General features: G+C 40.3%; 1 protein-coding gene across 17 annotated transcripts in view; it reads left to right on the forward strand.

Annotated features, from left to right (window-relative positions):
- The window catches only part of ZNF532 (zinc finger protein 532), a 124,764-nt gene that overhangs the window by 86,511 nt on the left and 23,194 nt on the right, over nt 1–15,059 (forward strand). For all 17 annotated transcript variants that reach the window (XM_063653766.1, XM_054460845.2, XM_063653761.1 and 14 more), the window contains 2 exons: nt 476–638; nt 5,924–6,205. In XM_063653766.1, the coding sequence (XP_063509836.1) occupies nt 476–638; nt 5,924–6,205 (445 nt within the window). The remainder of the gene's footprint in view (nt 1–475; nt 639–5,923; nt 6,206–15,059) is intronic.

Raw genomic sequence — 15,059 nt, forward strand, 5'->3', positions numbered from 1 at the left:
TCAAATGTAAAATTGCTACTGACTCTAAATGAAAACTTTGGAGTTGAGTAGGCCTATTTAGTTTATTAATCAGATTAACATTCTTTTCCAAGTTAGGGTATCATCATTGCCTTGTCTGATCTTAAAAAAAAAATCTTTAAAAAAAAAGGATGCCTTTGCTCTGTGTTAAAGTAACATGAAGACTTTGTACAAACATGTGCCAGTTATAGATTTGTGAATAGTAAAATGGTCATTAATTTAGATTTCTAAGTAAATGTAGCCGAATGTATCTTTACTCAAAATGTTAAGGTTGATCTATGATTGAGTGATGCCAGTTGTCTTCAAAAGTTTGTTTCAAAGCTAATCGTTGTTCTATTTATTGTGTTTGTGTGTTCTCAATGTGCCTCTGCCTCCCAAATTCTTCAGCTATAAAGTAGCAGATCCTTTGACTTAAAGAGGCTGACTGACATGATCTCGCTGCACTCTTCTATTTTAGAATAATATATAAGTGTTCCATGTGCGACACTGTGTTCACCCTGCAAACCTTGCTGTATCGCCACTTTGACCAACACATTGAAAACCAGAAGGTGTCTGTTTTCAAGTGTCCAGACTGTTCTCTTTTATATGCACAGAAGCAACTTATGATGGACCATATCAAGGTGTGTGTGCATCTATCCTCTCCTTTAAATGAATTGCAGATCCATTCATTGGTCATAAATCAAGGCTGAGCTGCAGGTGACTCTAAAGCATGCCTCACTGTCGAGGGAAGGGATGGATGCTGGTCGTTGTCAGTGAGCAACTTACATGCTGTCATCATGTGTTCACTTGCCTGTGGTGCTTTTCATTCAGGAGTCCTGATCTGCCCACTAAAGATTAGTGAAAAGGAACCAATGTCTGCCCTGATTTTAAAAGAGTAAAAAAGTACTAAGTTTTTTGTTTTTTTTAATATGTGAAAATGATGACTGTGAAGTTTTTCTTTCCTTTCCTTTTTTTTTTTTTTCTTTTTGAGATAGAGTCTCCCTCTGTCTCCCAGGCTAGAATGCAGTGGCGCGATCTCAGCTCACTGCAACCTCCGCCTCCCAGGTTCAAGTGATTCTCCTGCCTCAGCCTCCCGAGTAGCTGGGATTACAGGCATGCACCACCACACCCGGCTAATTTTTGTATTTTTAGTTTCACCATGTTGGCCAGGCTGATCTTGAACTCCTGACCTCAGGTGATCCGCCTGCCTTGTCCTCCCAAAGTGCTGGGATTACAGGCATGTGCCACAGTGCCTGGCCGAAGTTTTCCTTTTCTTGAGAATTCTGTATTGTGTAAGACTTAGAAACAGACAAGGGCTCTGAGGAATTATGCTAATTCACACAAATATTGGTATATTTAGAAAAATGAAAGTTTTTTCCCTTGAAATTATTTAAGCAGTTAGGTTTGCATTGTAATTAATGCCCCTAAACCTTTTAGTTTCTTTTTTTTTTTTTTTCTGTAAAGATTGCACTGTAAATGGACTGTTAAATATCTAGGATATAGTATGGTACCTGGCACCTGGTAGTGTTCAGTTAATGAAATGAATAAATATCCAGTGTGGACTGTTTTACTCTCCAACCCCCAAAAGGGGCACAGAAATCTATTTATAGCCTTTGAAGCTTACTAAGGCCAGTGCTTAGTTTTAGCTGCTTAGCTGTCCACTGTAATATGTTAAGCATTTTTTTTCCTTGTGTGATTAGGAGATAATATCCATTGGCTTTCAGAGATTAAAATGACTTACTTTTTAAACAGAGAAACAAGAGACCCCATATTATCAGGAACTCAATCTCTTTCTTTTAGTTTTGCTCTTTTAAAAATACATTATACAGGCTGGGCACAGTGGCTCACATCTGTAATCCCAGCACTTTGGGAGGCCAAGGTAGGCGGATCACTTGAGACCAACATGGTGAAACCCCGTCTCTACTAAAAATACAAAATCAGCTGGGCGTGGTGGTACATCCCTACTTGGGAGGCTGAGGCAGGAGAATCACTTGAACTCAGGAGGCAGAGATCGCAGTGAGCTGAGATTGTGCCACTGCACTCCAGCCTGGGCGACAGAGCAAGACTCCATCTCAGAAGCAAACAAACAAAAAATTATACAAAAAAGGTCAGTTTGAAGCGCAAATAAAGTCCCTGAATTATTCTAGTCTCATATCGGCTAAATGCCTGGATTATGAATCCTTGACATTTCCTGTATTGAACATATGTGAGTTCAATAGAGTAATTGCTTAATGCAAATGAACATCTTGGAGATTCTCTCTTTCCAGGCAAGGTAAAGATAGTGGTGGTGATGGCATTACTTGGGTGAATAAAAGCATGGGAGATGCATTTCATCATTCTCACTCGAAGTACAGTAAAACCCTCTTAAGATACTTTAACTATTTTAGCTAAAATTACGTAATTATTTTGACAGTAAATATCTATTTAATGAAACATCAGGAAGAATTTAAAACTGCTAATAAAAATTTAGGGACGTTGGAATTAGACCAAAATATTTTAACATACTACATGTGTGCCAACAACAAAGAAAAGAACAGTTGCTTCTTAAGAGGCTTTTAAGGTATTTGGTTTCTAGAACTCATCTTTGCATCTGGAAGTTGGGTCATCGACTTTGTGGTTAGGGGCTTCCTTGTGTTAATAGTGAATTTGGAGGAATACAAGGTTCCAAGAAGTAGAAACTGAAGAGGGGTGGTAAAATCCTGTGGCCACAAGGAGGAAAGAATTGTTATTCATCTGAACCTGTGCAAGACTACATGATACGAAAACAGTGGGAATAATCACTTATGTTCTCATTTCACATATGTTCCATGCATTTAAAAATACTTCCCTGCATTTATATGTTTGGGGTTGGGTAAGCATAGTTTTAGGGGCATACTGTTGTGTTTTTTTTAATTTTATTTTTAAGATAATCTATTTAGCTCTTATTTATTTACATTGCCTCTGCTATGCAGTTTTTCATGAGGAAGGAAGAGGAAGTGGAACAGGCACAAGTTTTCTCCACATACATATTCACTTAAAGATGGGCTCTTGTTTGCCCAGTTTAATCTAATTTGTGTCATTTTCTTCTCCTACCAAAATATAAACTTGTAGGACCTCCATGTTGACATTTATATTTAAACTTTCAAGTTACAAACATTCATTCCAATTAATTATTGTTATAGGAGCTAAGGAAAAATCAATTTGAAAAGAAATAAGTTGTTTCTTTATTTAAAAATGACAATATGAATGAATGAATGAGGCAGGTCTTGCCATGTTGCCCAGGCTGAACCTCTGGTCTCAAGTGGTTTTCCCACCTTGACCTTCCAGACCGCTGAAATTATAGGTGTGAGCCACCATTCCCAGCTGACATTTGCTTTTCAGAGTCTTTTTTTTTTTTTCTTTTGAGATAAGGTCTCACTATGTTGCCCAGGTTGGAGTGCAGTGGCATATCAGGGCTCAAGGCAGCCTCCATGTCCTGGGCTCAGGTGATCCTCCAACCTCAGCCCCCCGAATAGCTGAGACTACAGGCATGCCCCACCACGCCTGGCTGATTTTTGTATTTTGTATTTTTTGTAGAGACAGGGTTTCACTATGTTGTCCAGGTTGGTCTTGAACTCCTGGGCTCAAGTGATTCTCCTGCCTTGGCCTTCTGAAGTGCTGGGATTTACAGGCCTGAGCCACTGCACCTGGACTTAATAGTCTTAATTTTACTTACAGTGTAACTTGTTGCTTCTTTTCTGTAATTTCTGTAGCACTTTAAGGTTATCTTGCAGAAGAATACTTTAATATTTTATCCTTTCTTCAGCTTATCAGTTAGTAAAAATGCATTTGCCTAGAAACTTATGAAAAGTTGCTAGAGGGTTTTAGGTTTTGTTTTCTTTAGGTTTTAAATAGTTAAAAATGGAAAAACTTAGCTTCTCTTTTGAAAAAGAGCAATGAAACACAGAAGCCTTCTGCCCTGGCGTGGTGGGCATGAAGCAAGGCATAGTTTTTGGCTATCAAGAAATCATGTCTTGCTCCAGATTTTCTCTTTGCAAAGAACATGGTTAGACAATCACCTCAGCCCCCGCTCCCCCACCCCGCCTTTTTTTTTGTTTGTTTGTTTTGAGGTGGAGTTTTGCTCTGTCGCCCAAGCTTTAGTGCAGTGGGGAGATCTCGGCTCACTGCAAGCTCCGCCTCTCGGGTTCACGCCATTCTCCTGCCTCAGCCTCCCAAGTAGCTGGAACTACAGGCACCTGCCACCATGCACGGCTAATTTTTTGTATTTTTAGTAGAGACAGGGTTTCACCGTGTTAGCCAGGTTGGTCTCGATCTCCTGACCTCGTGATCCACCTGCCTCAGCCTCCCAAAGTGCTGGGATTACAGGCGTGAGCCACTGCGCGTGGCCCACCTCAGCCCCCTTTTATGGGCCACTTTCACTGTTGCCTGTTTGGGTAGACCTTGTGATTTCAGCCAGTGAGAAAATGGTAGAACCCCTGTTTCCATCTGGGGAAAAATGATGTTGAAGAAGGCTAGCTAGTTCTTGGCACTGTTTAGAGAAGACCTTGCCTTGAGAAAATGTGATGGAGAGTGTCCTGAAGGAATGGCTTCTTTCTTAAACATCCAAGAAGGAATGTGGAGCTGAGGTCTATCAGCGTGAGTCTCTGTGACCCAGGGGAACTCGGATGTGTGAAAGCCTCTTACAAAAGATTTTTCATGTTGTCTTTCTGTAGATTCAGGAATTCATGGTTTAACCGCAAGCCTGACTGCTAGTAAGAAGAGACGGCCCTATTCAAAAATAAATTGTATATTGTATACAGAGGCAAAGATTTTATTTTTTGCTCTCCTCCACCCTCTTTTTTTGTTTCTGTTTTTATTTTTTGAGACAGGGTCTTGCTCTGTTGCCCAGGCTAGAGTGCAGTGGCATGATTGTAGCTCACTGTAACCTTGAACTCCTGGGCTCAAGCAATCCTCTTACCTCAGCCTTCTGAGTACTGGGACTTCAGGCATGCACCACTATGCCCGACTAATTTATTAATCTTTTTGTAGAGATGGGGTCTCTCTGTGTTGCCCAGACTGGTCTCAAACTCCAGGCTTCAAGTGATCCTCCTGCCTTGGCCTCCCGAAGTGTATAGGCGTGAGCCACTGCATACACCCCACCCCACTGTTTTTATTCCATGCTTTTAGAATACAAAACAAAAACCAAAGTGAGCTGGTCTTTAGAATCAAATTGCACTAATTTTACCCTTTTCAAATTTGAAATCCAGTGAGTTTAAGTTGAAGATGGCTGTTGTGGCTATTATGTTAATTATAATACTTAGCTAAGCAATTTTAAAAGACATGAGTATCTAATGTGTGTAGTTCTCAAGCCTGGCTGCCATCAGTAAGAAAGGATGGGTCGGGATAGGATGTAAGGAGATGAAAATTACTGACAAAACCCAGCAAAAACCCAGACTATTACAAGTATTCCAAGAATGTGAAAGGCATGAAAAGAAAAAGGCTTGCTATTTACTAACGTATTGATCTTAGATGTTTGCTCAAGTCAGTTTGTTCTAGTTGAATTCCTAATAATGTATTAGCCTATTTAAAGATTTCCAGGCTGATGGGAAAGGAGAGAGTTGTTCCGAAATGGTTTGTTGTAGAGAGGCCTCACCCTGGGATGTTACAGGAGGATAAAGTACCAGGATTAATTTGCGTTCAATACAGAAGTCTTTCTTTAAAGAATTTTAAAATGGTACAAATATATAGGCCTTTAAAAAGCATTTGGAAAGAGAAATGCATAACTTATAGCAGACTTTTATCTCTTTTGAAATGTATATTTAGCTTAGTTTTTTTCTTTATATATTAAATATTTCTGAATGAATGTAAAATAGTGTTGAAATGTGTACCACGTGTTAAGATAGCATACTTGTGCTTTCTTTTAGTGTTGTGATTTGTGATAGATATTTCTTTTCTTTTTATAATGTAGTCTATGCATGGAACATTGAAAAGTATTGAAGGGCCTCCAAACTTGGGTATAAACTTGCCTTTGAGCATTAAGCCTACAACTCAAAATTCAGCAAATCAGAACAAAGAGGACACCAAATCCATGAATGGGAAAGAGAAATTGGAAAAGAAATCTCCATCTCCTGTGAAAAAATCAATGGAAACCAAGAAAGTGGCCAGTCCTGGGTGGACGTGTTGGGAGTGTGACCGCCTGTTCATGCAGAGAGATGTGTACATATCCCACGTGAGGAAGGAGCACGGGAAGGTCAGTAAAGAATGAAAGCTGCTCTGGGTGAGTGCAAGAGAGGGCACTGGACTGGCAAGCTTCCAAGATGTGGGCTCTTGGCTTGGCTCTATCAGTAATTAGTGGTGTCACCTTAAAAATCACTTGGTATCTCTCTGCCTCACTTCTTTATCTGTGAAATAGACCTTTCCACATCCTTCAGTCTTCAGTTTTCCTGGTCATTGCCTTCACATGCACTCCTCCAGACTGGTGTGCATGAATGTGGTAAGTTACCTACCACATTCATATTTATAGCTTAGGAAAGAGAAAAATAGTAAACCAAGGTTAAAGACATTTGAATTTACCTCTATCCCTGTGCCAGCTAAGGAAGAAAGGAGCAGAGAAAGACAGTGGAAATGTTGAACAATGCCAGTAGCATTTGTGTGACTTACATGATTCTTCCTTGAGTTTGGTAGTGGGAAGAGGAACCACATCCTTTAACTTCCAATAGAAGCTCTGTAACTCAAAATGGCTGAAAAATCTGAGTCACATATGTATATCCTTTCTCTTTTAAATAGTAAGTATATGTCTCCAACTGATAAGGAATTTAAAAAATACTTATTATTAGACCTAATAATATTAGCAAAATTATTTTTCAGTATTATCTAATACTGTATTAAATACAATATTAGGCTGTATTCACATTTCCTATTGTCTCAAAGTTGGTTTGTTATAGTCAGGATCCAAAAAGTCCATATATTACATGTGGTTGTTGTGTAATTCTTTATTTTACGTAATCCTCCTTCCATTTTATTTTTTAACGTACGGTCGATTTGTTAGAAAAATTGGATTGTTTGTCCTATATATAGGTTGTCCCTCACTTTACTAGATCTGGGTAATTGATACTTTTTTTTTTTTTTTTAACTTGTTGACACTAGGAACCAACATGGAATTTGCTCCTTTTTTTTTTTTGAGAAAGAGTCTCACTCTGTTGTCCAGGCTGAAATGCAGTGGCATGATCTCGGCTCACTGCAACCTCTGCCTCCTGGGTTCAAGCAATTCTCGTGCGTCAGCCTCCCAAGTAGCTGGGATTACAGATGTGCACCACCACATTCAGCTAATTTTTAAATATTTTTAGTAAAGATGGGATTTTACCATGTTGGCCAGGCTGGTCTCGAACTCCTGGCCTCAGGCAGTCCACCCACTTTGGCCTCCCAAAGTGCTGGATTACAGGCGTGAGCCACTGTGCCCAGCTGGAATTTGCTACTTTGTGACACCGTTTAACTTGTTCCTCTTTATCTCATATTCCTGGAATATTGATTAGATTTGAATTTTTTAGGTAAGCCCTTGTCAGCTGGGCATGGTGGCTCATGCCTATAATCCCAGCACATTGGGAGGCGGAGGCAGGAGGATTACTTGAGCCCAGGAGTTCCAGGGTGCAGTGAACCATGATCATGCCACTGCACTCTAGCCTGGGCGATAGAGCGAGACCCTGTCTCAAAACTAAAAAACAACAAAAGAATATGTCATAGGTGCTGTATTCTTTTTGTATTTCATCATGAGGAACATAATACCAGCTACCAGCTTTCTCATTTGTAGTCCTAATACTGAGATTGATTAGTGAGTTCAAATACATGACGTTTTTAAAGAAAGTCATCTTACTGCTTTAACTTAAGCCAATAGAACAAAATAGTCATCCGTAGTGAGACTATATAGAGAGTACATAGGAATTGTTTTGTAATTAGTATACACTACATCTTTGAGAAGTTTGCTTTATTAAATGTGCTAAGAACTATTCTGTAATCTCATTTATTTGTACTATTTGTTTGAGTTACTCATGAAACTGACATGTTTTACTTTGTGATTATCCCAAATGGCCTATGAACATGGCTGGATCACAATATTCACAAATTGCAAAAAGATGTTTTTATTGTATTTGGTCTCACTACAGTGTGTCTTCATATAAAAAGTAGTTACTTACAGAATATATTTGGCTTTAGTGGCACATTGCTTATTTAATCATCTTAGTCTCAGGCTTTCCTACTAGCATTGTACAGTGTTCATTGTAAATACTGGGTAGTTTTTAAGGAGCAATACTTCAATAATCTACAGTATAAATACACTGCCGGGGTGCTGTCAGAGTCTGATGTGGTGGTTCTAGGGAGTCTTCACTTGGCACCCCTACCAGATTGCATAAGAGTCAAACAGGAGCTGGCCTTCGTCATCATCTGGTAGTCCAGTCCTTTCATTTCGTGAGATTTCTGTAACTATCTTGTAACATTTCAGAACTCTTTTCCTTTTTTAAAAAACTATCTTTATCTTACATTTGAGATAATGATTAGATCTAGGATATGAGAGGAGGAGATGGTTTCAAAAAGGTTAGTGGGATGAAATGTACCACTGATTGAAAGCCTTTGCTCTGGACCTGCAGCAGAGAGCCCACTCTGAATTGGATGTGTGTGCACACATGTGCCCTTGGTTTTGATGGAGATGTTCATCAGAATGGAAATGTCTGGCTTAGTAGGATTTTAGGATTAGCTTTGAAGGAGTTGAGGCCCTGCCTTTGGAATGAGGCACATCAGATTAGATTGTAGTTTCAATCCTGTTCCCTCAGCCTCCTGAGAGAATGAAGGAGATGAGTGGGTGAGGAGAGGGGAGGAGCGTCTTCATAAGCTAGTGAAATGAATGGTGTTGAGTGCGAGAGTTCCACCATGCCGAGTCTCACTGAAGCACCCACTTCCAAACACCCCTCTACAAGCATCTTGTATCTATCTCCATTCATTTCTCCTTTCCTAGAATACTTAAGTCACCCAAAATTTAAAGCCCCTGTGCTGTCTTTTCTCCGTCTTCCTTCAGACAACCAGGCGAGCACCTCGCTGTCTATATCTTTCCTTTCTATTTACCCTGGGCTTGCCACCTTATCACTGAACCCAGTTCTCTGGTGACCCCTTTGTTAAGTCTGCTGGACGTGTTCCTGTCTTTACCTCCACTCACCCCACAGCAGTATTTCACACGATTAGCAATTCTTTCTAAAAGCATTTTCTACCCTTATTGTGGAATACCACTCTCTCCTGGGTTCTCTCACCATTACCAGAACACCCATCAGGTTTCTGTCCTAGAAACATTTAACTTTCTCTTGGGAAAATTCAACCACTCTTAACAACTTTGCTTCTCGTGTACAGTATATATACACATAGCACCCAAATCTGTGTCTCCAGTTAGTTGAAAAGTATTTCTTGAGTTAATAGACCAAGAATGAGTTCTGATTTGGAAGACATCTAACTCCCCTTAGACTTAACCTCCTCTTCTTTAAAATGGGTACATGTTTAGTGATCTTCCAGTGTCCTGTGTTGTAAGTACCTAGAGAACTATATATGAGGTGATAAGTATTCTCTAATCCTTATGGGTTTAAGATGAGATATCAATATGAAATACGCTATACACACATAAGGGATCAAAAATTGTATTCGGCTAAAGGTCTCAGGAGAGAATACATTTTTACTTCCACCAGCCCAGAAGTTATTGGAAAGATCCAAATTTATTGGATTACCCAATGAAATATTATTACGCATTATGATAAATATGTCAGTGTTCTGAACCAGTGAACTTTGAATGTATACTTGATTTTAGTATCATAATTATGACTTAAAATACATATATATAGAAATAAAATAACTTGGGGAATAATCTAAATGTATTCTGCCAACCACAGTACAGTCATTACCTTAGTGTTACTGCTTCTAGTATGATTATTATTTTGATAAGATTTGGAGTAAATATTTCAGGTTAGGAGTAAATTTAACTGACATAAGTTAAAAATCTATGTCAAAACATTATAATTCACTGCTACTCATTTTAGTTGGCCATTTTGGTTTCAGTAATTGTTTTTGACCTTTCTTCCCCTTCTCAGTTCCCATCCAGAAGAACTTTACTAAAAAGAAATATTCTGTATACAGTTCCATTTATTAAGTAAAGATATTCAGTAGCTTTGTTTTTAAGATTCAGAACTGGCCGGGCATGGTGGCTCACGCCTGTAATCCCAGCACTTTGGGAGGCCAGTGCAGGTGGATCACTTGAGGTCAGGGGTTCGAGACCAGCCTAACCAACATGACGAAACCCCATCTCTACTAAAAGTACAAAAATGAGCCGGGCATGGTGGCAAGTGCCTTGTAATCCCAGCTACTTGGGAGGCTGAGGCATAAGAATTGCTTAAATCCAGGAGGCGGAGGTTGCAGTGAGCCAAGATTGTGCCACTGCATTCCAGCCTAGGCAACAGAGCGAGACAATGTGTCAAAAAAAAAACACAAAAAAACAAAAAAAAACGAAAACCTAATTCTGGCTCTGCTAGTTATTCAGTAGCTTTTCTGTGTCTCTGATGCTCTTTTTAAAAAATGAATTGTCAGTATCCATTTTCAGTGGTTTTTAACTTTTTTCCAGTTATTTGTCGTAATCTGATATCAAGTCAAATACTTTAAAAAAATATTGACAGATATTCAGTGCATATTTATTAAAGGCGTAATCATCTTAAAACCTACAATTTGCTGAATTACTGCTTTAGCTATTTAAAAAAGAAAAACAGTTAAAGCAGCAGCATTTTAAGAAGTTCTTGTTACAAATTCTGTATACAGAAAGCAGTGAAAAACTGATCAATTTCTCTTTTTAAAGTTTTTTTCTCAAATGCTTATGTATTGTCTAATTTTTATTGTGCTTTCTAAAGTTGGTATTATTGTTCTGTTATGGCCAAATTTTAGCTGTCCTTGTAAATGGTAAAGTCTTTGAGGGCAAGTTGTATGTCCATTTTATTATTACAGTCTTCTATGGTTTACAGCATTGTGCCTTGCAGAGTATCTCTGGAGTCACTGATTGAAGCAGTTCTCTTTGGATTGTTACTTGCACATATGGGAAGGGGCTTTGTGTTAGTCACAGATACACACAAGCTGTAGTCTAGGTTCAGGTACCTAACTAGCTTTCTAACCACAGAAATCCCACCACCTTTTTAGTCTCTATATTCTCAACTATAAAATCAGGAGGACAGGAGTATCAGTGTCACATTAACCTGATGATCTCATCCCAGCCGTGAGCCTTTCCTCAGATCCATGTACAAATGCACAGAGTTTTACATACAGTCTTAGGCGGGTTGTGGATCTCCTGCTCTTCTTTTTTGTTGTTCTAGAAGGCCTTTTAGGAACCAAACTAAGATCCTTTGAATGAGATAATATCTGAGGTCATTCTTAGAGATCAAACATTCTGTAATTATGTGAGCCAGTATTAAAATTAAAAAGAAGTTACATGTTATATGTACCTGTTCAAATCTAGAAAATTACAACACAATCTGTGATAATTGTAATCATTCTCTCATTTGCTGCCTGGTTCTCCTACACATCAAGGAACCTTAACTTATTAATTGAAATATCCTAAAGCAGAGGCGTATGTACTGAATTATGGAACTCTGGTGCCATCAAAATGAACCTTAGATCTTTTCAGTTTTTTTTTTTTTTTTTTTTTTTTGACAAGGTCTCACTCTGTTGCCCAAGCTAAAGTGCAGTAGGGTGATCTTGGCTCACTGCAACCTCCACCTCCCAGGCTTAAGCAGTACTCCCGAGTAGTTGGGACTACAGGTGTGCACCACCACACCCAGCTAATTTTTGTGTTTTTAGTAGAGATGGTGTTTCACTATGTCACCCAGTTGAACTCCTGGGCTCAAGTGACCTGTCTACCTCGGCCTCCCAAAGTGCTGGGATTATAGGCATGAGCCAGTGCACCCGGCCTCAAGATTCTTCATGATGTAGATAGATGTGGTCCGGTACTGTGTCTGTAACTTGGGAAGAGCCTGGGGGACTTGGGTGTATATTCTGGCACCACAACTACCAGTGTGACTTTGTGAAAAAATAATTAACAACCACCATCTTCCAGCATCAGCTTCAGTTTGCATAGGTCTAAAATGGAAATATTTACCACCTAAGAGTCTTTTGAAATTAAATAAAATGAGAGCATGTAGCACAGTACATAATAGATGTTTTCTCTCTATACTGTATTTCCTCTCTGAACACTATAGATTTTTTTAAAATTAAATTTTGCTAGAAAGAAGCTCACCAAAATGGAAGGTTCTTCATACAGAGACGTTATACATTTACCACTTCTAAGTAGATTTTTCTTTTCTTTTTTTTTTTTTTTTCTTTTTTTGAGACAGGGTCTCCCTCTGTCACCCAAACTGGAGTGCAGTGGCACAATCTTGGCTCACTGCAACCTCCACCTCCCAGGTTCAAGCGATTCTCCTGCCTCAGCCTCTTAAGTAGCTGGGATTACAGGTGTGTGCCACCACGCCCAGCTAATTTTTGTATCTTTAGTAGAGACAGGGTTTCACCCTGTTGGCCAGGCTGGTCTTGAACTCCTGACCTCAAGTGGGATTACAGGCATGAGCCACTGCGCCCGGCCTGCTTGACTAATTTAAAAAAATTTTTTGGTAGAGATGCCTTCTGATGCCCAGGCTGGTCTTGAACTCCTGAGTTCAAGTGATCCTCTCATCTTGGCCTCCCAAAGTGTTGGGATTACAGGTGTGAGTCATTGTACTGGGCCACTTTTCCATCTTTACATGGGGTGAAAGGAGATTGCAAATATATGCATGTCATGGAGAATGAGCTGTGGCCAGATACCCTGCTTGTGTGAAAGGAGAAGGTTGGGTAGATTTGGAAGATTTCAGATAAAGTCTGTCTGACCTTACTGAGCACAGCCATTTCAGAGAACAGATGGTGAAGTAGCTGGTTCCTGCCTGAGCACTGGGGAAAAGAACTAGGCGAAGACTAAGAACATGTGATTGCAGATCAATCTCCTTTTCTTTACAGAGGGACCAGTTGGTAGGCAGAATAACTGTCTAGACAGAAACTGGGTTTCAGCAAAGCTGTTGACAGATTCTGTCTGTTTTGATACTGTTCTGTACAGTGTAGTGCAGGAGGCCTGGGTGAAATATTGCATGGATAGCTGACTCATGGCTTACTGCCTTGTTGGAGAGAAAGCTTCCATCTTGGATCAGATTTTCTTCAGTCTTTCTATCAATGACTTAATTATAGGAAGAGAAGCTAGGAGGGATTTTGCAAGGCAGATCTTAAATGCAGAGCTTTTCACTTAAAAAAATTAAAAGTACACAGATATTATGTGAGGTAGATATGGCTTAGCTAAGTTCTATGAAAAAGTATTCTGTCTTTATTTGACTATCTTGCTACAACCCAGCCTTCTTTGTGGCTGCTGAGGTAGCATTCATACCAAGGAAAGCTAACACCCTTCCTTTGACTTGGCACCATAATCTAGCTAGCAGTTCCCAAAATTGGAGTGTGCATCAGAATTAACTGGAAGGCTTGTTCAGCTAGTTGCTGGCCTCCACCCCACAGCATCTGATTCAGCAGGTCTGGGATGGAACCCGATCATTTGCATTTCTGACAAGCCCTAGCTGATGCTGATGCTGATGCTGCTCATCTTGGGACCATGCTTTGCGAACTACTGGCTTAGTCTGTGTGACAGTACAATCCCCCAAAGCCCATTGATTTATCCAATAAAAGTTCATTTCTTGCACATACAGAGTTTGCTATGCAGAGTTTGCATTTCTCCGGGGCAGTCGTCCCTTCCACTGGCAACTCAGTGATCAAGGCTGTTTCTTTCAGCCCCATTGTCTCAACGTAGGTGTTACTGAAAAAAAGACTGGTGAGTCCTGCCTGGTCTTTACACGCTCGTTATTCTGGATGTGATGCACAACACGAGTCATTGGCCAGAATGAATTATGTGAGCAGCCCCAAATATATTCCCCCGTGTACCGCAAAGGGGAGGGAATGACAAGTAGTATTTGTCACTGGCAGTAAGGTGGCCACAGTGAATTTAAACGGGGGGAAAGATTCCATTGCACCGATTTAAGATGGATGCTGACAACTAGCAGAGGAGGGTAAGCAGAATGCTGAGTCTAGAAACAGTGGCAGGAGGAAGAGAGAAGTTGGGGTTAAAGGGAGCTTTGATAGCTGTCTTCAGATAGATGTCCTCCGTGTGAGGACCAGCATGTGATAATTCCAGACCAGCTGGGGCCATGCATGAGTGAAATGTCTGCCTATCTGTTGCTGGAAGTATTCAGGTAGTGGCCAGTTGCTCATCTGTAAAATAATGAAATAGAAAGGATTCTAGGGTCGGCTGGGCACGGTGGGTCACGCCTGTAATCCCAGCACTTTTGGGAGTCCAAGGTGGGTGTATCATTTGAGGTCAGGAGTTTGAGACCAGCCTGGCCGATATGGTGAAACGCCGCCTTTACCAAAAATACAAAAATTAGCTGGGCTTGGTGGTAGGCATCTGTAGTCCCAGCTACTTGGGAGGCTGAGGCAGGAGAATTGTTTAAACCCGGGAGGTGTAGGTTGCGGTGAGCCGAGATTGCACCACTGCACTCCAGCCTGGATGACAGAACGAGACTCTCTAAAAAAAAAAAAAAAAATGGATTCTAGGGCCAATGTGACCTTTCTCCTTGGACGCTGGAATGAAAGGAAACTGCCAGTGGTAATCTGTAGTAGCCATTGCTAGTGTGAGGTGGATATTTTAAACCAGTCAGTCTAAAAGTCATTCCATGGACTAACCAAGTCTCTGTAGAAAGCATTTGGTTTCACAGTTAACCTAATTTGTGGATCGAAACAGAACTTCTAGGAAGAAGTCCTTGTCAGCAGGAAGGCTGCAGGGGGAGCAGTGAGTCTGACTCGGTGGCTGCACACGAGAATCACCCGGAGAGCCTACGGCCCAGCACACTTGTGCTCCCCAGACCAGCTAATTGGCATCACCAGGGATGGGACCTGGCCCTGGCATTCTTTTTTTTTTTTTTTTTTTTTTTTTTTTTTGAGACGGAGTCTTGCTCTGTCGCCCAGGCTGGAGTGCA

This window comes from Pongo pygmaeus, chromosome 17, assembly GCF_028885625.2.
Source record: "Pongo pygmaeus isolate AG05252 chromosome 17, NHGRI_mPonPyg2-v2.0_pri, whole genome shotgun sequence".
Taxonomy (NCBI): domain Eukaryota; kingdom Metazoa; phylum Chordata; class Mammalia; order Primates; family Hominidae; genus Pongo; species Pongo pygmaeus.